Raw genomic sequence first — 21461 nt, forward strand, 5'->3', positions numbered from 1 at the left:
GGCATGTGCTGAATTCCTTTAAGCTTGCTTTTAAGTAGTGCAACCATTGCAATGTCACATTTGTTATAAACTTGTTCCAACCTGAATAGTATTTTCTTTGAGAAATATGCCATAATATGTCATAGGAAACTTGTTTTTCATGAGAGTATTTTCAAAAGAAAAAAACTCAGGAGCATCACCAGCTTTGTTGAATACAATTTTGTTATTATTTGTAATGTAATATAATACAAGCTGACCATCATGCTTTCTGTGTTAGTGGTTTAATGAGGCTGTGAAGGTATGAGTAAAAATTGCCACATTTTAATTCAAGTACTTTATTGTTCTACTCAAATTAGCTGCATTCCTATGAATCCCCATTATCAGTTGCTTTGACTCAGTCCAGTGGCCAAAGACACTTGATCTGCTTTATCAGCTCCTTCCAAATGCCCTTTGACTTCCAAGTACAGACTTTTCACCCTCCCATTGGCCTCCCAGTAAGTTGGTTCATCATAAGAAACAAGAATACCAAGTTAGTGCTCTTGCACTCATTAACTTACCATTCTGCTCAACAAACAATATTTGCAGGGTGTTTCCTTGTTTGGCCTTTTTGGCTAGATCTTGTATCTTGCTTCATCGCAGCCCTTGTTTTCCATGAGCACTTTATAAAGAGGCCACTATTGAACTACAGAAAACAAATCTGAGCCCCCTAGGTAAGTGTTTTCTTGCTTTACTTATTTTAATATCTTGGATGAAACAAAAGCAGGCATAACTAAAACAAGAGGTGCACAGATGCTCAGAGTGGTTTAAAGTAGTTTAACAACTGTTAGAATTGATAAGGTGGACCAGTGAAAAGTAACAGGATAGATGAATATGAATGCATAATAAAGAGGAAGCTGTGTTTTTAATAACCTGTTTCATTCTGCCAGCTAGCATACCAAGTACTCAGGGGATCAGCCTCTCTCCCCACCCACACAGTAAACAGAAGTTTTTATCTGGCCCTTCCATGACTTTTCCACTAGCACGTTGTTTTGGAAGGCTCGCTGGGATCATTTTCAGTAAAGAAGACAAGAATAAATACTATTACATTTGTTTTAAAGATGTTCTTTTTGTCACCTTTGGACAAGATCCTTGTTTTCCACAACCTGTGAAGCAAGGAATACAAAAACAACTTTCGTCCAGCAGAGCATTCTCAGCAATAACAGGGCATCTGATCTTTACACCGCCTGCCTCTGCAGGCTGATAACCTGGGTTGTTTGGAGGAATCACATGCCAGAAGTCGGATCCTCTCTCCTGCTGGCTGTTGTTGATTTTAGTAACAAAAATAGCATCTGAAGGCAAGGCTAAACTGAACCTGAGAAAAAGGGGGAGGGGGCAGAGAGTGAGAGAGGTCTATTTGTATTTATATCACTTACAATCTCAGTCAACCAGATGCATACTTGTATAGAAGCAGATGGAAGTTAGATGGGTCGTGCCTCAGTTCTTTAATTTATAGATGCCTTTACCCTAAAGGAAGGAGTACATCGACTGTATATTGGTAAGTTTCTACTTTTCCTTCTCTACTTTTCCTTCCTTTTTTACAGAAACAGTTTCTCTTTGTCCTTCATGGTAGTGACAATAAAGCAGGGATAGAGCATATAATGTCATGTTTAAAAAAAGTAGCCTTTTAAGCCTAGCATTCACATAGGAAAACATTAAGCATTATATTGTGGCATATTTTTAAAAGTATAACCCTTCCTACCTGTGGTAAATTTCCTACCAAATAGATAGGTGTTCCCTTTAGAAGACATCTGTTTTCCTAGCTGAACTTTAGTTTGTGTATAGCTTTTTCCCAGTGCATAATCTTGTTTTGTTTGCCTGTCATGTGGTCAGCAGTGATCATGCCATGAATGCTTCATTTAGAGTCTGTTGTAGCTCATGCTCCCTGGTAATGTTTAAAAGTATGACCTGCACAGTAGGATTTTGACAGCCATGGTTCATCTAATGTCAGTTTGTTTATTTCCTACCAAACATAAGTATACCTATGCATGCCTTAAAGATGTTTCTGTAGTTTTAAATCATAATCTACTCCATTGGACTTAGAGACACTGTGATGGCTTTTAAAATAGCTTTCTAAACCTACTAAACAACCATAGGGGAAATGGGTTTTATATCATTTTCTTTCTATTTGGAACTGGAAAGCATTTGTTGTCATCAGATCTGTTGGCAACTTCATGTGTGATACAGCAGAAGTCTCTGATTTGGGATGTTTAATGGTAGACAGCCAAACATACCTATTGAGCTAAAAGCATCTTTTAAAAAAAAAGATGAAATTATTTTAGATGATATAAAAATAAGAATAAACATGTCATCAGCTCTTCAGCTTTTTCAGGTCTGACCTTCCAAGGTACCCTTTGCCCTGAGCTTCCACTGAAATCAGTAGCGGCTCAGGGTGTCAACACTGCATGGGAGGTGCTCTACATCCTTGGTTGCCTTAGATGAGGACTCTCCAACTGGCAGCCTTCAGGCTGCATGCAGCCTGGGAGGAGTTGCATTGCAGCTCCCATCAAGCCACCTCTCCCTGTATCACTGCAGCTGTTAGGGTCCCAGAGTCTCCAGACTCCCCTCCTTCCTCATGTTGCTGCTGCCTATCCCTGCCCTAGGAAGGTGTGGCATGGCACAGGCAGCTGAGGGTAAAACCAGGGCTGCACAGGTGCACAGTGCAGCAGTGGGTGGGAAGCACCTTTGCAAGTGTGGTGCCATGGGAAATGTCCACATAGCATGCAGCCTGGGGAAGATACTGCCTCACTCTTGTGTGGTTCATGTGGCCTGCAGAGCATGTAGCCACCAACTTAGATGTTGGACAGCACAGCCTTACATTCCACCCTCCATTAAAATCAGGAATTTCAAGCGGCCCTAAGGAAAGCAGCAGCTAACTTCCACTAAACCCAGTTCCCTCACACCCCTTTGAAAATCTCAGTCTAAATGACCACTTGCAAGAATGTCACACTTCCCTGACCAAGCGCTATTTGATCACTTGGAACAGGTTGAATGCATCCCCTTGTTCATGTGACCAGACTCTGGAATAGACTCCCCAAGGGGTGGTGCAGGCACCTACCTTGGAGATCTTCAAAAGGAGTCTGGACACATACCTTGCTGGGGTTATTTGACCCCTGCAGTCTTTCCTGCTCAGGGCTGGACCTGATGATTTCATGAGGTCCCTTCCATCCCTAAACTTTTGTGAATCTGTAAAGCTATTATGTATTATTACAGAGTGCCCAGACCTATGGTAAATGCTTTGAATATCCCTGCCCTGAAGAGTTTATAAACCAAAGGCCAAATCCTACTCCACTGAGTTGCCTAAATGAAGTCCCTGAAAATCCATTGACACATCTATATTTGTAATACACTGCCATCTTGGCCTTAAATGAAGTCACAACAGAAAGGAAGATGACCAAGCCACCTTTTCCATTAATGGTTTTCCAGGGACTTAAGCATGATGAGATATTAGGTGTCTAAGCGCAAACATAGGTGGCAAAGGATGTCCTTTACTGGGGACCTTCTGTCCCATATTATCTCCTGTCTTTAATTAGCAAGTTTCCCTTCTGTTTCTCTCCCTTGTGTAACAAAGCACTTTGGTTTATAGTCTGTAGTGAGTGCTGTCTTGAAAAGCATCTTGTTACCAGTTAAGCAGACTGTGATACAGAGGGGTTTTACATATCCTTTTCAGACAGCATCCTATATAGCAGGGCTGTCAAACATACAGCCCTTGGGCTGAATTTGGCCTACAGAGTGACTCTTGGCCCACTGGATTACTGGCAAGTTAGGGAATTTGGGGCTGTGGCCAGCTGGGGGTGGGACCTGCTGAAGAATCTGGGGTCCCACTGAACATGGCCCTCAGTGGCAGAGGAGTGAGTGAGGGCTGTGTTGAGGGCTTCTTGGCCTGCAGTCACTCGGCACTACTGGCATTGCTGCTTGTGTCAACCCTGCCACAACAAGCAGCTGCTTGCCCTGCCACCACTAGTGCCTCCATCTCATTGCCACTGACTCCACCCTAGCTACTGCTTGGGCTGCAAGCAGAGCTGTCTCTTGAGTAGAGCGAATCAAGGCAAACGTCCCAAGCCCCATGCACTGGGGGGCCCTGCAGAGCGGCCGCGGGGCCTGCCTGGAGCTGGCAGCTCAGCCCCACACCATAGAAGAAGTGTCTGACCACTCACCACGCCCTGCTGGCTTCATGTCCACTGAAGAGTGGCTCATCCAGGGTGTGTGGGACCTTCTTTGCCCCGAGCACCAAATTTAATTGCTACGGCACTGCTGCGCCCTGCCTTTAAGAGGGTCCCATGGCCCCATGCAGTGTTAAAGGGGCCCCACATAGGCTGATTTGCCCCAGGCCCCACACCCTGCTAGGGTTGGCTCTTTCTGCAGGTCAGGCCCAAGAGGAGCCCCATGGTTTGGATCTAATCCAGGGCACAGAGTGAGTTTGACACTCCTGCTATTTAGTATTCAGAGGAGAAAGCCCGATGCATTTGAGGCCATAGTTCCATCAGTATGGACCCACTGCGTTCTGCTTCCTTAACCTCCTAGAAGAGAGTGAACCATGTGTGAAAATGAAGTGACTGAGGCTCTGAGAGAGATATTGGTTGGCCAAGAGAAACATACTAAAGGAAATGGTAGGGTTTGTGATTCCATCTGGTGTTTGCCTCTTTCCAGATCCATGTAGTTTGGGGAAGGTTTTTGGACCATCCATCCAACCTTGAGTTCCCCAATTTACAAACCAGCTAGGGGCTTATATACCTACAGCAGATAGAAATACAGGACAATTGAGGTGGCCTAGATGTTTACTGTGGCTTTTATTTCAAGCCACTTCTCCAATCAATTGTGTAAAACCACTGATGAGCTCCAACTGATCAGAGAAGCAGCCTCTTTTGAAGCTGGATTGCAGAGCCACCTGGTTATGAATTATCTGGGTCCTTCTGTATCTGCACATATAGCTTTGAGCCTTAAAGCTGAACTTCTGCAGTGTGGCTAGTTTGAAAGAGTACTCCTAAGCTTTAGAGCAGAATACTAGTGCCTGTATGCATTAAACTAATGCATGAATTTCAGCAAATGATGTCTGTCTTGGGGAAACACCACTGGCCTCTTATCTGCTGCATGATGCAGTTTAAACTCCTGGTTCTAGTATTATAAATCCCTTTCAATTCTATATTGCTGCTTTTCCTGTGAATGGTTTTAATAGCTGAGGCACTCCCCACATGTATCCCCACATAGGTAGTTTTGAGAACTGTTGAAAAGATGTTTTAAACCCAGGCACCGTTGTTGCCTCAAACATCTGCCTTTTTGTCAAACATCTGCTTAGTCCAGGGGTGGGCAAAATACAGTCCATGGGCCAGATCTGGCCCATGGATGGACTTTGTCTAGCCCGCCCTAGGCCCCTCAGCCCCTCAGTAGCACCTGACACCAGCCTGTGGTGCATCACACTGGGTAAGCTCTGCAGCTGAACTGCATTTCTAGGCAGCCCACGTGGCAGCAGCTCCTTCCGGGTGCTGCCACTGTTGGCCCCAGCCCTATGGTACTGGTGGGAACCCGCATGCACAGCCCTGACTCCGGCTCACCCCATGCTTGTTACAGACCACCCAACCCGTGCCTAGCAGTGGTGATGGCAGTGATGGCTGGGCAGAAGCTGCTGCTAGGAAAAGCAGCCGCCTACCCCTCACCACTGCTGGGCCCTTCTTGCTGCAGCCCCCCAGAGCCACACCCAGGCTACTCTGTGGTTCCCCTCCACTGCCACTACTGCTCTGCTGGGCAGCCCAGAGGCAGCGGTGATGGTGGTGAAGAAGAGCTGCAGGGCAGCCCACGTGTGGGCTCCAGGCAGCTGCAGCAAGAAGGACCCAGCAGCAGCAAGTGGTGGACACTTTTTCCCCTGCATGTAGCAACAGCTTCTGCTCATCTGCCACTGCTGCTGCTGCTGCTGCTCAGCAAGGGCACGTGGTCTGAAGTAGGTACAGAGCAGGCTGAGGTTAGGGCTGCGCACACAGGTTCCAGCTGGTCCAGAGCTCATCCATTCCAGCCGGTGTAAGTCTGGACTGCACGCAGGGTGGCCAGGGCTGGAGGTGTTGCTGTGCACTCAGCTGCTGCTAGGTGCTGGTTACAGTGGCAGGGAAGAGCCGCAGGGTTGGTGGGGGGTGATAACTGGCCTGTGACAGATCCCCAGAACTGTCTATGTGGCCCATGGGCCCAAATAATTGCATGCCCCTGGCTTAGTCCATAACTATAACTGAGTTGCTCTAGGTAGGGCTCATAGCATACTAAAGTATCCCAGCTTTTTCTCATTGATCAGCAGCTGAAAGCTGGGTCTTAGCCATCACCAAGTTTTAATTATTTGGGCTTAAAATGTTTCATCTTTCAGACCTGAAGTAAGGGGTTTTTTTCTTTTTTTTAAAAATGGAAAAAAACCCATAATAGGTCTATGTTAAAAAACTTTGAGACGCTGTAGTGCCAGGTGAACTAGATCAGGAACTTGAAATTCGGCTGAATACAGTATGACCTCATAAATCCGGATATCAAAAATCCTGAATGCTCAAAAATCCAGCACTTTGTAAAAGTACACTACATCAGGGAGTAGCAGCGGCCAGTCCCAGAGCAGCAAAAAGGGAAGCTTGCATGCATGGCTGTCGTCATCATCCACCACCCTGTAGCGCTGTTCTGCGTGTAGCCGCTGCTTCATGACCAGCTGCTGCTCTGGTTTAAAAAATCTGGAATTTTTAAATTTCTGGAAGATGCTCAGTCCCAAGCATGCCAGATTTATGAGGTTATACTGTATTAAACTAAGCTAGGAAGTGTGTGACTTATCTATGAAAACCTCACCAAATTTGATCAAGTTCCAAGCCTTCAAAATTCTCAGTAGAAATTAGTAAGCACTTCCCAGTTAAATTCCCAAAACAACCAGTTCACAACTTTGATTCTGGAATTTCCTGAAACATATGCTTAATTTTGAATCTTAATAATATTTTATGAATATTGGGAAGACTGTTGTACATAATATACACACTAAGTGAGTGTTCTTTCTGTCATGAACAATTTAATCTGCCCAGATGCCACAATGATGGTAGTGTCTGTTTTTATATAATTGTCACATTTAGGTAACAATCAATGCCAGTGCCATTCACCAACATTAGGATAAATCAGTTTATATTAGGATTATAAAGATTTGGGTGTAGCAACCATCTGTTAGCATGGTGTCTATCACAGTGCAGCTTCAGCCTAAATTTTCCACAGAAAAATTATTAGTACAGAATCACCTTAGAAGCCTCAAATAGCATTGTGACCCAGTTATGCTGACCATTGTATAGATACAATTTAATGCCCATCAAGATTTGTTGTGCTGTATTTATATTTCCCTTGGTCATTTTAAATTTGATGCAGTTTGTTCAGCTGTTGGCAAACTCTAATAGAGAGTCAATGGCTCCTGAAGATGATGTTAGTAGTGTTATATTCTGTCACTTGAGGCATCCAGCAATTATAGCATTGCACAGTGTTTACATTTTTCCAAATTTCTAAGTCCAAGACTCAGGATGTTCCGGGGTAGAGAGAAAGCACTGGCCATGGGTAGACTGGTGGGAGGGTGGAAGGCAAGTTATATGTGAAGCTGAAGCTCTTTACAAACATGTGTCTTTTTGGACTCTGCCACATAAACTGTTCCAGGAACACACTGTTCAAAATGCAGTCCATGCACATGTTAGTGTCTCTTATGCAGAAGGATTGCAAGATTAATAGCTAAACAGGATGTGTTATTCATTGCTACAGGGACCTCACTTCTAAGAACAGCTAAAATCTTTAACAACCTCAAACTCCTTTTCAAATCCCTGAATTAACCTGAATTAACTACCCCCTTCAGCTCAGTTTTCAGTTCATCTTCCTTTTCCCTCTCTCAGTACTCCTCTTACTTCTCCCTTCAGTGACCTCCCTTTCTGCTTTATTACATTTGTAATAGTACTATCTAGATTTGTAACGCTTCTAATCCATCTGTGTCTTTTCTATCTTGTTCTCTACTCTGGGTTGTAGACAGGTATGTTTTGTGAGAGGCAGGGAAACTAAACAAAGTTTTTATGGAGTGGTGTAAGCTAAAAGGTATCTGTGGTACTTTAGCTATATTAAAACATGTTGTTTTTTCTTGACAATCTGGTATTTCTTCCTTCATTCTGCTATTATGGATGTTACACTTAATGTAGGTTTATAGACTGTATAAAATATTTAATAAGAGGTAAGCTCAGAGTGCATGAAAAGTTCAAGATACGTAGTCAGAAACAATAAACTCACATAATCATCCATTAATTACAAAATGGACAGGACTTTTTCCTTCCCAGTGTGCTATATCCTGGCATAGAAGACAAAAGGGGTGAGAGAGTAATTCAGTTTATATGTCCATTCATTCCTTGCTACCAATAAGTACCAATCACAATGAAGGATTTTGTGCTGCCAACACCTATTTGCCATGAATTTAGAGAGGCATTTGATTCATCATGTATATTTCCTCCCTTTTGCAATATGCACTACAAAAATGATCACTCTCCTGTTCTTTTCAGGTAATGATAAGTGAAAATGACAGGCCGCTGGACAGTATGCTGCAATAAAAAGACCACCTCCAAGAATGGAATGCCTGAAATGGACAATGTGGTGGAAAACGTGGAAGGAAAAATGAAGATGAAGCAAGAAATTACTTTGCTGAATGGTGTCTCTTTGATAGTAGGGAACATGATTGGCTCTGGAATCTTTGTTTCACCCAAAGGCGTTCTAATGTACAGTGGCTCCTATGGACTCTCACTAGTCCTTTGGGCTATTGGTGGGATCTTTTCATTGTTTGGAGCTTTATGTTATGCTGAATTAGGAACATCCATTGTGAAGTCAGGGGCTAGTTTTGCCTATATACTGGAGGCTTTTGGTGCTTTTATAGCTTTTATCAGACTGTGGTCTTCCCTGCTAATTATTGAACCAACAACACAGGCAGTAATAGCAATTACATTTGCTAATTACATAGTTCAACCAGTATTTCCATCCTGTGAACCACCATATGACGCGGTCAGGTTGATCGCAGCTGCTTGTATCTGTAAGTAAAGTTGTGATTCCTAAGAATAATTGAATTGCAGGTGATCATGAAAGTTTTTCAGATGTTTACTTCCCAATCCTTTCTGTGAATATAATAGATTTCTACAAAGGATGAATTTATAAGAGGTTATTCTTTTGCTTTGGGGATAATATTGCTTTGGGAGTAGAGGTGTACAATATTCTGATGGAGAGAAACTACAATTGCTAAGAGGCCACCTTGTTTTAGTGTGGATCACAGGCCTGATCCAAAACCCCATTGAAGCCAATGGAAAAACTCCTGTTGATTTCAATGGCCTTCTATTGAGATCTCAAATATCCAAATATTCACAAATAAATCAGTGACTGCTTGTCAGAACTTGGAGTGGAAATGAACAAAGCATTGTACTTTGATTCCTTCCATTTGCTCCCCTTAAAAAAAGAAGAAAGAATTAAATGTAAAAATAAAATAGAAATAAAAACTATGCAAGCAAAATATTGAGCCAGGAAAATTGGGAAGTGTCCAACTATGAACTTTATGGTTGTTATTGATTTTATACTTTAGATTTGTCCTTAGTTCACATTTATTCATCAAGATTAGCTATGTGTGTTCTACTCCAGGGATATGCAGCTGCAGAATTGTGTCCAGTTTGGGACACTACACTTCAAGAAAGATGTGGAAACATTGAAACCACATGAGAGTTAAATATATATATATTAGAGGTCTAGAAAGGTGGAAGAAAAAGTTGGAAGAGCTGAACTGGGATTATTTAGGGGACAGGAGAGAAAAGAGGGATTTATTAAGAGTCTTCAAATGAAAAGGTCCTTATAAAGAATATGGTGATACATTTTTATATATCTACAGGGAAGAGTGCAAACTATGATAGGCTTGAATTGCAACCAGGGAAAATTAATGTAGACATTAAAAAGAGCTTTCTAACTATGTGTGTGGTTAAGCACTGGAATGGAAAAAAAAAACTATAAATATGGTGAATTCTATTAGTGGAAGACGTTAGGTGCAGGTTATACAAAGATTTGACCTGGAACGTGTAGACAAGAAAGATCTTGCCTCAAGCAGGGTGTTAAACTAGGTGGCTATTTGAATTCCCGTCAAGACCTATTTTCCTGTGATTCTGTGGCCACTAATCATGAGGCAAAACAAAAAGAATTATCAAATGCCACCTAGTAAATTAACAGGAGTAGTATTTTCATGTGCTTATATACCAGGGATTCTGCAAGAATCTCTTCTATGATTTTTATATAAATATTATTTATATTTCCCATTCCCCCTACTGAGGTAGACAAGAAGTTCACTTCTGAACAACAGAAGCCATGAATTTAAACTGAGCTCATCAATAGTCTTTAACATTAAGAACTTTTAAATTATCCAGTTACATTCGAATATACTTGATTAACTTACATACGGATTAGATTACATCTTGTTTGAATGGGCCATAGGATATACTAAACTCAAATCCAAGACAAGGTTCCCTCCACAACATGGGGAAAAGAAACTCATCTTGGATTCAAGTATGGCCGAGGCAGGCAGCTGCTGCAACTCCAGCTCCAACTGCAGCAATGAAGCATGGGGTGGAGGGAGCCCAGGAAGACTGCACTGTGGCCCAGGAACTGCTGTGGCTCGAGCTCCAGATTCAGTTCTAACTTGATCCAAGGCCTGGGCCACAGCTGGAGCTATCGCTGCCACTGCTGCCCAGCCAGGGTCAGAGCTACCATGTGCTCCATGGTTCAGGCTGGAGCTGGAGCCAGAGCTTCTGTATAAGGTAAACCATAGGGTGGCAAGTGGCAAGGGGGGCAGGCTCTACAGGCGGCAGGCACTGGGAGGAGTAAGTGGTGGGGGAGGTAAGTAGTGAAGAGGATTGGTGGCAGGGTGGCAGGCACTGCAGGGGTCAAGTTGCAAGACCTCAAACAAGGGAACAGGGGGCAGGCTGCTTTCCCCACTGTTTGCCCCCTGCCACTGCTTTCCACCCTGTAGCTGTGGTGGGGATGAATTTAAGATGACCCTCCAATAATTACATTCTTAACATGGAAATCCAAGTCATCTTGAGTTCAGGTAAATACAGTGTTACATGTAAATTTCTCTCCCCAGCTGACCTAATGTTGTCCCATGAACTACTTACTTTGGGGGGTGGGGGAGTTATATTCACATACAGAAGCTTCTTCAAGAGTACATTTTGAATTTTGTCTTGGGAATTTTTGCTGTATTCCTTATGGAGCACAGTTGCTAGGTCTGTGATATTTTGTTTGCTGTAAGCTAGTTTTCCCTGAGCTGCTGGCAGCTGGTAGGCACTGTTCCATGCAATAAATGATCTGCTTCACCACAAACCAAGTTTATAATTGGCACAGCTGGCCGAGTTTATTGTGTGTAATGATGAATAGCTTATTATGAATATGATTTAGTAGTCACAAGTATTCCAACTCTGTAAGTGCTAAAAAATGTTAGCAGAAATAATGATCCAATTGATATAATTGGCATTGAGCCACTTCAGCAAAGAGAGCTTGTTTGGAACTGAGGGGCAAATATTGAATGCAATTTACTGGGAAATTCATGCCAAAATCTTATTGTATTGACTTTAAGAATACTTAACAGCTCAAGCACTACACATACTTGTGCTTTGTAGGGTTTAAAACCTCATTCTTACAAGTGATAATTCATCATGACTTATTGCCTGAAGGTACATGTTAGACTTCAAAGTGTACAATGTAAAATAAATATTTAATGACCAACCTAGTATATATATATAGTGGTTGTTACTTTATACCCCTATCCTTAAAAATCAGAAATACTATAAATTACCAGCTTCTAGAAAATGAAATACTAGTTTACTGTACATTCCACATTTGTTAAGTCAGGATTTATAGCAATCATTTAACTAGCAAAGATATTTAAGATTATGTCCTAATCTGATTTGTCTTGGAGCAATTCATTGTAAGAGCTGATATGTTTGTAGACCAAAATCTGGAGCCATTGCCTCATTATTCCAATCACTTGCTAGTGTGTAATTCCAGCATGAAAAGCAGTGGTGAATCTGGCCTCAATCCTCAAGCATTCATGTGCATGTTTCACTATACTGCCAGAAAGCACAGTTACATTAAAGGGGTCTGCTTCTGAGCATGAACTGCAGCCACTGTGTAAATGTTTGTATAAATGGGATCTAACAACTAGATGCTAGCTTTATTATACTTCCTAAAGTGAAATGCAGTTTAGATTGTAGTAGTTTTCTTTCCATTTTGAAACTAAAATGGGGTATGGATTATACACAAGATAAAATCCTGAAAAACTAGGACATAGTTTGAATGTGTTTCATTGTTCCATGACCAGGGCAGAGAATAAGGTTATTCACCCCTCGGGATAGAGCAGCCACTCCCTTCTGCACACTTAATGGGGCTTGACTCAATAATGGACTCAGACACCTCTAAGTGAGGTGAACAGTGTTTAACTTTTATGTGCCTGGTCCTCTGAATGGAGTCCAGAGCCCAGAGTTGGCCATGTGAGCTTCATTATGGTGAATGGGGAGACCTGTGTGCTTCAAAAGAGATTCAGAAAACCCCCTCAGGGTATTCTCATTGCTTGAATCATTTTAAAATAAATTTACTGCTCGAGAGGATAGCATAGGGAAAACTGTGCTTTGGCAAGGACAGATTGGATGAGCTAATGGATAATCCATCTGACAAATGCTCATCCACATGCTCCCCCCATAAACAGCAGCTCTTTCATCTCTGTCTCCTTTCCAGATCTTTCCTCCAGAGTGCAGGCTGTCTGCCATGCTGAGCTCAGACTGGAGCGAGGATTGTCTGGTCTGGGAGTGCTGGAATGACTAACACATGGCAATAGGACAGGCTTCCCAATGAAGGGTGTGCATTTATTTCTTTCCATCAGAAATTTCTAGGCACTGAGTGGTAGAGCTGAGTGGAGGATGGCAGTTTTGTTTTTTTGGCAGCTTTCATGGCTTCAGCATTTGATTTTATTCTATATCTGCCCTAAAGAGGATGGTACTGTAGGCTGGATGGGGAGTGTATGGGTAGTCTCATGTTTAGAACGTTGACCTGGGATAGAAAAGTTCCAGCTCGGCATGATAAAGAGCACAATTTTTCAGACCACATCATCTACGCCCCAGGCCAGTGCCCTGTTAAGCTAAAGAGTGTTACTTTTTTTCCACCTGCACCCAACCCATAAACATTTCATCTTTCATGAAACAGCTTTTGATGTGTTCAGATAATTCTGAAATGTAGATGTCTCATCTGCAGATGATTTATTGAAAGACAACCAATGCGGTGCATAACTCACAGCAATCATCTTGTCTGTATTTCTTTCCTCAATAGGTTCAATAACATTTATTAACTGTGTCAATGTGAAATGGGGAACCAGAGTACAGGATCTTTTCACATACGCAAAAATTCTGGCTCTTATTGTAATCATAGCTGTTGGTCTTTACAAAATCTCTCAAGGTAAGAATTTACTAAATGTTACATGAATTTCTAAAACTTTAACAATATCTGAGGCATGACAAAAGTATCAGAATCCATAGTTTAATATATGTTATATCACTATGAAAGAATTGTTCAGCTTTCCAAGAGAGGTGACAGCTATATTGAAATGTAGGCTCTTGGGGCTAAAGCCTGTTTCACTTTACCTGCCTAAATAGCAACTACTCAGCAAGGTATGTGATTTTGGGGGCATTTGTGGGAATTTTGGTTTCTGTTGAATTTTGGATTGTGGTATGTAAACTGTTGTGGATATAGTGGGGAAGTGCAAGCATGCTACTGAACATGCTCAGTAGGGTTACACTCTGGCCAGACAGATATGTGGCACCATACATGATGTATAAAGATGCATAAATCCCTGAAAATTAAGTACCCTGAGCACCCCTCCATTGCTCCCCTTGAAGCTGTCTCTCTAGGAAGCTGAGAGAGGGAGATATTCAGGGCCAGAAGCAAAGTTGTGTGATGTAGAGAGAGCTGCTAACCAAGGATGGAGCCCTTGGTTCTATCATAGGTCCTTGCTCCTGGTAAGGTGGAAACTTTTATGCTGCACAACTCTCCATCCATTTTATTCAGTGGCTGTTAAATGCAAAGTGCAATGGGTCAGCTTCTAGGAGAGGGATGCAGAAGGCGCCTGACCTGGGGTTTGGTGGCTAGGGTACTCTACGGGAAAGCAGGTAATACCAGCTGAAATCTCTTCTGGGTGAAGAGGGTCTCCCACTTCCTTGAGTGAATGCCCTTACTTCTTGGCTGTTGAGTTAAAACATGTATGGGGCCCCCTCCTTCTCCTCCTCCTCTTCCTCGTCTTCTTCCTTGTTTCTGGCAGGTTCCTGTTCAGGATGATTTTATTGTACCTGAACACAAAATAGAATTCAAAATTGTGTTTAAGTGCCAAAAACAGCACTTTGATAGTTGTGTAACTGCCATTAGGTGGATAAATAAAATGGGATTCTGTCATTGGGGTCTAATTGCTGTCCCTGGCTGCATCCAGCAGGGCTGTGAGAGGCTTTGGGCAGAGCTTTGGGTCTGGGGGCGGGGAAGCTTCGGATGCTTCGGGGCCAGAAGCAGCATGTCCAGGGGGAAGCGCCACTTCCTTTGGCTTCGGAGCCGCCTCGGAGCCACCTCCAGATCCAGCCATAGGGTTTAATGGGGAAAAAATAAAATGTCCAGATGAAATTTTAGGGATGGTAGAGTCTGTGGGGTGCATGAAGTCTGCCAAGTTTCAAGGAGATCGGTGCAGGGATTTTGAGGGAACTGCACCCCAAATTCTTGAAAGCAAAACTCATGTCACGTCTAGGCGTTACAAGATAGGGGGCTGAAAACTGCAGGGATGGTAGCCTATGCTGAGGCCATGGAGTCTGCCAAGTTTCAAGTAGATTGGTACAGGAGCTTTGGGGGAAATGTACCCCAAATCCTTGAAAGCAAAACTCCTGTCACGGGGGCCTTGGAGACACTACTGCAGGCCTGGCTGAGAAGCTACTGCGTTGCCAGTTACCAGTCAATCATGATTCACTCAGGGACCAGCTCAATACACACACCTAGCTAATGTAGCCAGTTAATTGCCACCAATTCGCACCTACAAAACCAGAATAAGGAGAGGAAGGAATCAAAGCAGAGGATCAGCTGCCCAAGACAGAGACAGATACAGTTGCACAAGCATCCATGGCACCAGTTTTGTCTGTCAGCAGCTAGGAGTGCAGGGCCCGAGAGCCACCCTGCACCCATCTCCTTGACAACTGGCAGGCATCTGGCTGCAGCAGGGCCTACCATCCCTTCAGCTGTCACCCCCTTGCGCCTTATCACACACGGTGTCACCCATGTCATGGGTTTTGCCTGTCCGCAGCTTGAGGGGCAGTTCCCCGCAAACCCTGGCACCGATCTTCTTGAAACTTGGCAGACTTTGTGGCCTGACCAGGAGCCGGCACCCTTGCAGTTTTCACCTCCCTGTGGTGTAACACACAGCCGTGACATGAGTTTGGCTTTCAAGAATTTGAGGTACAGTTCCCCCCAAACCCCTGCACCAATATTCTTGAAACTTGGCAGGTTTTATGCACTCAGCAGAGGCTACCATTCCTGCATGTTTCATCCAAATCAGACAAAAAGCAAGAACATTATAGATATTTAATTGATTCCCTATTATACCCTGTGGCTGGATCTCTGAGGTGGCTCTGAAGCTTGGGAGCTGCTTCAGCTGGATCGAGGCAGAAACCTGGTCTGGAAATCCAGATCGGGTCACGGCCATTCGAAGTGGCCAGATCCAAAGCTGGATCAGATCACTGCTGACTCGCACAGGCCTAGCATCCAGACAAGCATAGATGTTTGGTTCTCAGGGACAAGTAGCAGTGGCGCAAGGTGCAGTGCCACTACTTGTCTCTGGGGAACGCCCATGCCACATGTGCTTTGGCGCATGGCACGTTACCCTGGGGGCAGTAGGGAAGGCTGGGGCCAGCAGTGGGGCTCTGGGGGGGTCTCCTGAAGCTGCCGCAGTGGCAATTCTGCAGCACAGAGCCTGGTCGGCAGCCAAAGCATGACTGGGCAGCCTGGCTCTGCTTTTGAGCAGCGCACACTGCCTATATGTGCACTGCTCTGCTTTTTTTTTCTGTGGATTTTTTTTGACCCCCGGATACCTAGGGGGTCAAAAAAATCCACAGAAATAGAAAGCAGAGAAAAAATGGAGAAAAAGCAGAGCAGCGCGCACACAGGCAGTGCACCTTTGCAGTGCAGAGAACATCTAAATGTGCAATATGTGGTGCTGCAGACATGTTTGCAGTGACACATACCATACAGCTGTGCTCATCTGGCTGCGACTCCTGTGTTCAGCTTTGAACTTCCTGCTGCATTGCTGGATTGCTACTGGGACTTAAAATAGCTAATATAACAATTGCTCTAGTTAGTCCAGTGCTGTAGTCTCATCCAGAAACACAAAACAAACCAAATAAACATGAGAGTTCCTCCCACACTACAACCCAAAATGTAACTACTACACCCTGGATGCATTTACACATGTGCTTTCCTGCAGAGTAGACTAATTAGCTACATAGTAAAGCATCACCATCTATACATGTGCTGGTATTCACAGTAAGCTAACTCTGCCATAAAATAGTACTGTTGGGGACAGTACTATCTTATGGCGGGGTAATTTGCTGCACTGCAATGCAGGTACAGAGACTGACCATGGGCATAAATGGCACCCAGTCAGCCCAGCCAACCAGGGGCTTGCTCTGCCTCAGCTCAAATTGCTGGTGTCCTGGGTGCCTGTGTAAACACTGCACTCAAGAGGAGTTCACTCCAGCTCAAACTACTCTAGAGTTTGTCTCACTTTAATTTCACATGTAAATGCACTGCCTGACTGCTTCCAGAAGAGTACGGCTGTGTGATATGTGGAGCAGCAGACACGTTTGCAGTACCACATACCACATGTTCAATTGTTCTCTGTGCTACAAAGGAGCAGCATGGAGGGGGTTTTTTGACAGATATCCAGGGGTCACAAAAACCTGCAGAGAAAAAAAGTGGAGCAGCATATGCAAGGGCAGGATGTACAGCCCCAAAAATGGGGCTGGGCCACCCAGAGCTGTGCTGCAGCTGCCAGCCAGGCTCCAAGTGGCAGAATCACCACTGCTGAATCCCCAGGAGGCCTCCAGGACCCCAGGCAAGACTGTTGGGCCAGCCTCCCTGACTGTCCCCAGGGTACCTTCCTGCATGCCAGAGTGCGTGGTGGCACACGTTCCCCAGGGACAACTAGCAGCAGTGCACCTTGTACTGGCACTGGTTGTCCCCAGGAAACCAAACATCCACACCATGTGTGGATGCAGCTCCTGTGTCTTTCAGTATATACCCTTCTTTCCATTAGCTACCACCATTCACAGAGAACAACAGGCCTTGTTCTGGGAGGTAGGAGAGGAAAGGTGGAGATTTTTGCTCTGTTGCTGAAGCACATGTAAAGGCCTTTTCTAACTGCTCTTTTGTTAGCAGGAAGGAAAAAGAGGGGCACCTCTCCCTAGGAAGGAAGGAGCAGAGAGTCTGCTCAGAGGATATACTGTGTTCTTTTGAATATTTGTAGGTAGTGCTTGCTTGAGGGATTACAGAAAAGATAAGCCAACAATAATCTGGGTCAAGTGGATACATTACAGCGTTGGAGGCCAGATTGTTTATTCCTAAAACAAGTCCTATTTGGATTATTATTGCAAAATTATAGCACTAGAGTTTCTTTGGTTAAAATTGACCTTTAGAATGTAAATAAGTTAGGCTTATTTACATCCCCAAAGCCCCCCTAACTTCTGTAATGTAGTTTGCTAAAGTTTCTCTTTCACTATTCCTTCCCAGTGCAATACTATGCCCACTTCCTGTTAGACCTTTATGTGTCCATTGTACCTTCTTTCTGATAAAATCAAGCCTCGTTTAGTACATATATCCTTGTTCCCATCACTCTGGCTTATACAACATGGCATGTTACTACCTTTCCTTTATATATTTTCTTCTCTTGTACCTGATCTACACTCAGGATCTTTACCTTTATTATTATGCTAATTAGGTATGTGGGCTCTTTTCTTTTTGCTGTGGTTGTACCAACAGAACCCTGTAGCACAGCTGCAACTACACTAGTATAAAAAGTGCATTATAACAGTAGTGCTCAACCTCTGACTCATGGTCTAGATCCCTCCTACTAGGCCATGTCATCTTTCAGGGCTTTCTGTGGGTCTGGATATTTGGCAGTGGGGGAGCAGCGGCAGCATTAATTACCACTCCCCTGATGTCAAATTTCTAGACATGTAGAGAGCTCTGCAAGCCAGGTAATAAGGCCCTGCCTTGGCACATAGGATTGTTCCATGGACGGATCTGGGCATGCAGGTCAAGCCAATGTGCAGCCACATCCAGCCAACAACTGCATCCGGTATGAGGAGTCAGGGTGGTGCACAGCTGTATCCAGTGCTTGGGGCTGGCCAGCTCACAGCAACATCAGGTAGTTGCATCCATGTGTGTAGGGTTGTTAGCCATCATGTGGGATCACACCCACAGACTAACCCTGCACATAGACCCATGGACCAATCCCATGCCATTCATCCAGATTGTAGGGCCAGATGGTTGGGCACCACTATATTATAACATCATTCTCTTTCTCATGGCCTACACTTTTATACTAGAATAACCTTGCCCACAATAGGGAGTTGCACTGCACTACTTATGCTAGGTGAAATTGTGTATTTGTGTGAGTCTGTGTAGCTCTGTTATGTGGCTTGCTACTGACTTGCTCAAATCTACTCAGAAGCAAACTGTTGACTGCAGCCTCAAGGAATAGGAATGGGACTGGGTAAGGAAAGTAGTTGTGTAAGGTCATTTTCTATGACCTTTTTAAAGTTGATTGAGAAGACAAAGATGAATGAAAACTACTCCACCTGAGTAAAGCAATCTAATCCACACTGATTTAAGTAGATTTTGGTGCTCAAAATGAGGGATCACTGGAAAGATAGGAGAAGTGCTGAAGGAAACCCCGGGGGAGGGGGGAAAGGCACATGATTCTTCAGTACCTGAGAAGAACACTTCTATTCTTTTCTTAGCTAACCTATTTCTGATACAGTCACAAGTCACATATGTTTATTTGCAGATATTGTGGTTTCTTAATCCATGCTGTTTCCAGGAAATAATTTGCTCAATCCTTTTTGACATTCTCAATGTCAGTAACAAGGATTAGACTTGCTTTGAAACCAGTAAAACTCATCTGTAAATCCTTTCCAGCCATATGTCCACTACAGACTGTTTAGTCTTATATATCCCAATTCTGTCAATCTGTTGGTGAGAGTCTTTATTCTGTATTAATTTGTTGATGTGAGTCTTTGCCACAAAGTTGAAGGGTAGTAGTTGGACACCTAATGTCATTTGTTTTTATATTTCATTGCTTTTATATTTCCATTCATGTTTGATCCTTTAATTATCTTTTTGGATACTTGATAAACCAAGTTCCGATTGTTAAGAAACCTTCTGAAGCTTCACACGGTCTGATATGAAGTTTGTATGCTTTGGCAACATTTCAATAACATGTTATGCCAATTCAGTTTTAATGAACTGAACTGAATTAAAATGATGCAGTGTTTTGAAAGCATGTCTTTTTTCTTCTCTTTGTGTACTTGGGATGAACCCCTTTTGGAAGAAACAATTTCTGTAGCATTCTAATAAGAACAGATTACTCCAAAAATTTTTTCTTGTGCTAGGTACTCACATATATTTATAGATAATTCTGATTACATTAACATACATTTCAAATTAACAAAGAAATAATTGGGTCCAAAAACAATATATGGCTATCATATAGAACTGTTGAATTCTGTGGATGAATGACTTAAAAAAAAAAAAAGGTAACAATCCTAGAATGGCTCCTGGATACTACACTAACACCAACAAGTCTGAGGTGCACTTATGAGAAACGTTGCATAGGAACTCAGAGGAAAAGCTAGAAATGCTATGAAAAACTCTGGTGTCCAGATTCTTTCTTCCTATCTATAGGGCCCACTCTAATTACCCATGGCACTCTCCTTTTAGTACACAGCAGGCATGGATGTCCTTTCACGGAAGTTGATGGCAAGCAACCAAACATCAAAATATGTAGTTTCTTTTGTGAATCTCTAGGCCATGTCTCTGACTCACTAAGCTTTTAGCTAACCGGGGCTATATTTTACTGTATCCAGTGCTGTGTAAATATCATCTATACATTTTTACAGAGCTTTTATTTCAATCTAGGAGCAGTAGCTTTTATCTTGTCTTATTTAGCTGAGAGTCTCAGCTTGCAGTGTGATACTTCATATTTCTCTAGAAAATGTACTTCACCATAGCTGATAACCGGTTACCAAATTTATACAGGGGAAACAGAAAACCTGAAAGCTCCATTTGAAGGTTCGACAACAGATGCAGGGTTTATAGCACTTGGTCTATATTCAGCCCTCTTTTCCTACTCTGGATGGGATACTCTGAATTATGTCACTGAGGAAATGAAGAATCCTGAAAGGTACCTACATATTCTCAAATCCCCCAGGGGTGTTATACAGATTGTAAAAGGATAAACTCATACCAAGATAAATGGATTGTTCAGTATTTTTTTCTGTTTTCAAATTAAACAAAATGCTATAGTTTAAAAAATTCCACTGCTTTCATATTTTAGGGAGGAAACAGTCAAGGATTTGGGTGCCTAATTTCTACAGACCCCTCTAAAATTCCAGGGGTATAGGTTGTAGCCATGTTGGTCTAAGGACATAGGCAGACAAGAATCTGATATCTTTTATGAGATCTAATTTTTTTAATAAATTAGATCTCATAAAAGATATCAGATTCACCCAACCTTGTCTGCCTCTAAAATTCCTCAATTGCTTGGGCCAGCCAGGGTTATGTTTTACTTTCAGATAAGAACCAAGACCAAAAGCAGAAATGAGTCAGGACAAAAAGGATTAGGTTTGTCCTAATGCTTTGGGAGTGAGAATTGAGAGAAGAGAACAATCCAGAATAATAGGCAGTAGAAACATTCTCTATTTTCTATCAGGGCAAGTGCCCTTGGGAGAACAGTATGCTTCATAAGGTTAGGGAGAGATAATCTATAACACTTATCACAACAAAAGGATCTGTGTCAGGACAGCATCCGTATTGAAGACATCACTTCTTTAAAATGTATATAAATCCTGTTGAATTTAATGGAACTTAGCACACATTTTAGGTGCAGGCAGAAGTAACAGTCTTCATACAATATGACCCATAAAAGCACTCTACAGCCATAACCAAACAGAAGTGCACAGGTGCAGAGCCTGATCCCAGAAAAATCTGAAACCTCATTGCACGAGGGTTCAGACGAAGATGCTCCAAAAGGGAGCAGCTTCAGTAACTTGTGTCTGTGCTGCCTCTCAGCCCCAGTACTGTTTTCAGAATGGGAAGGGGGAAAGAGAGAGAAG

The 21461-nt window shown here is 43.0% G+C and overlaps 1 protein-coding gene across 3 annotated transcripts in view; it reads left to right on the forward strand.

Annotated features, from left to right (window-relative positions):
• The first annotated feature begins 570 nt into the window (after positions 1–570).
• Positions 571–21461, forward strand: part of LOC109320198 (Y+L amino acid transporter 2-like) — a 47739-nt gene continuing 26848 nt past the window's right edge. Inside the window, exons 1-5 of one of the 3 annotated variants that reach the window (XM_019550231.1) lie at positions 571–689; positions 1408–1513; positions 8538–9058; positions 13375–13500; positions 20386–20530. In XM_019550231.1, the coding sequence (XP_019405776.1) occupies positions 8554–9058; positions 13375–13500; positions 20386–20530 (776 nt within the window). In that variant the 5' untranslated portion in view covers positions 571–689; positions 1408–1513; positions 8538–8553. The remainder of the gene's footprint in view (positions 690–1407; positions 1514–8537; positions 9059–13374; positions 13501–20385; positions 20531–21461) is intronic. The other 2 variants (XM_019550212.1, XM_019550221.1) reach the window with 2 other exon arrangements.

This window comes from Crocodylus porosus, unplaced genomic scaffold (genome assembly GCF_001723895.1).
Source record: "Crocodylus porosus isolate Cpor-Errol unplaced genomic scaffold, CroPor_comp1, whole genome shotgun sequence".
In the NCBI taxonomy this organism is placed as follows: domain Eukaryota; kingdom Metazoa; phylum Chordata; order Crocodylia; family Crocodylidae; genus Crocodylus; species Crocodylus porosus.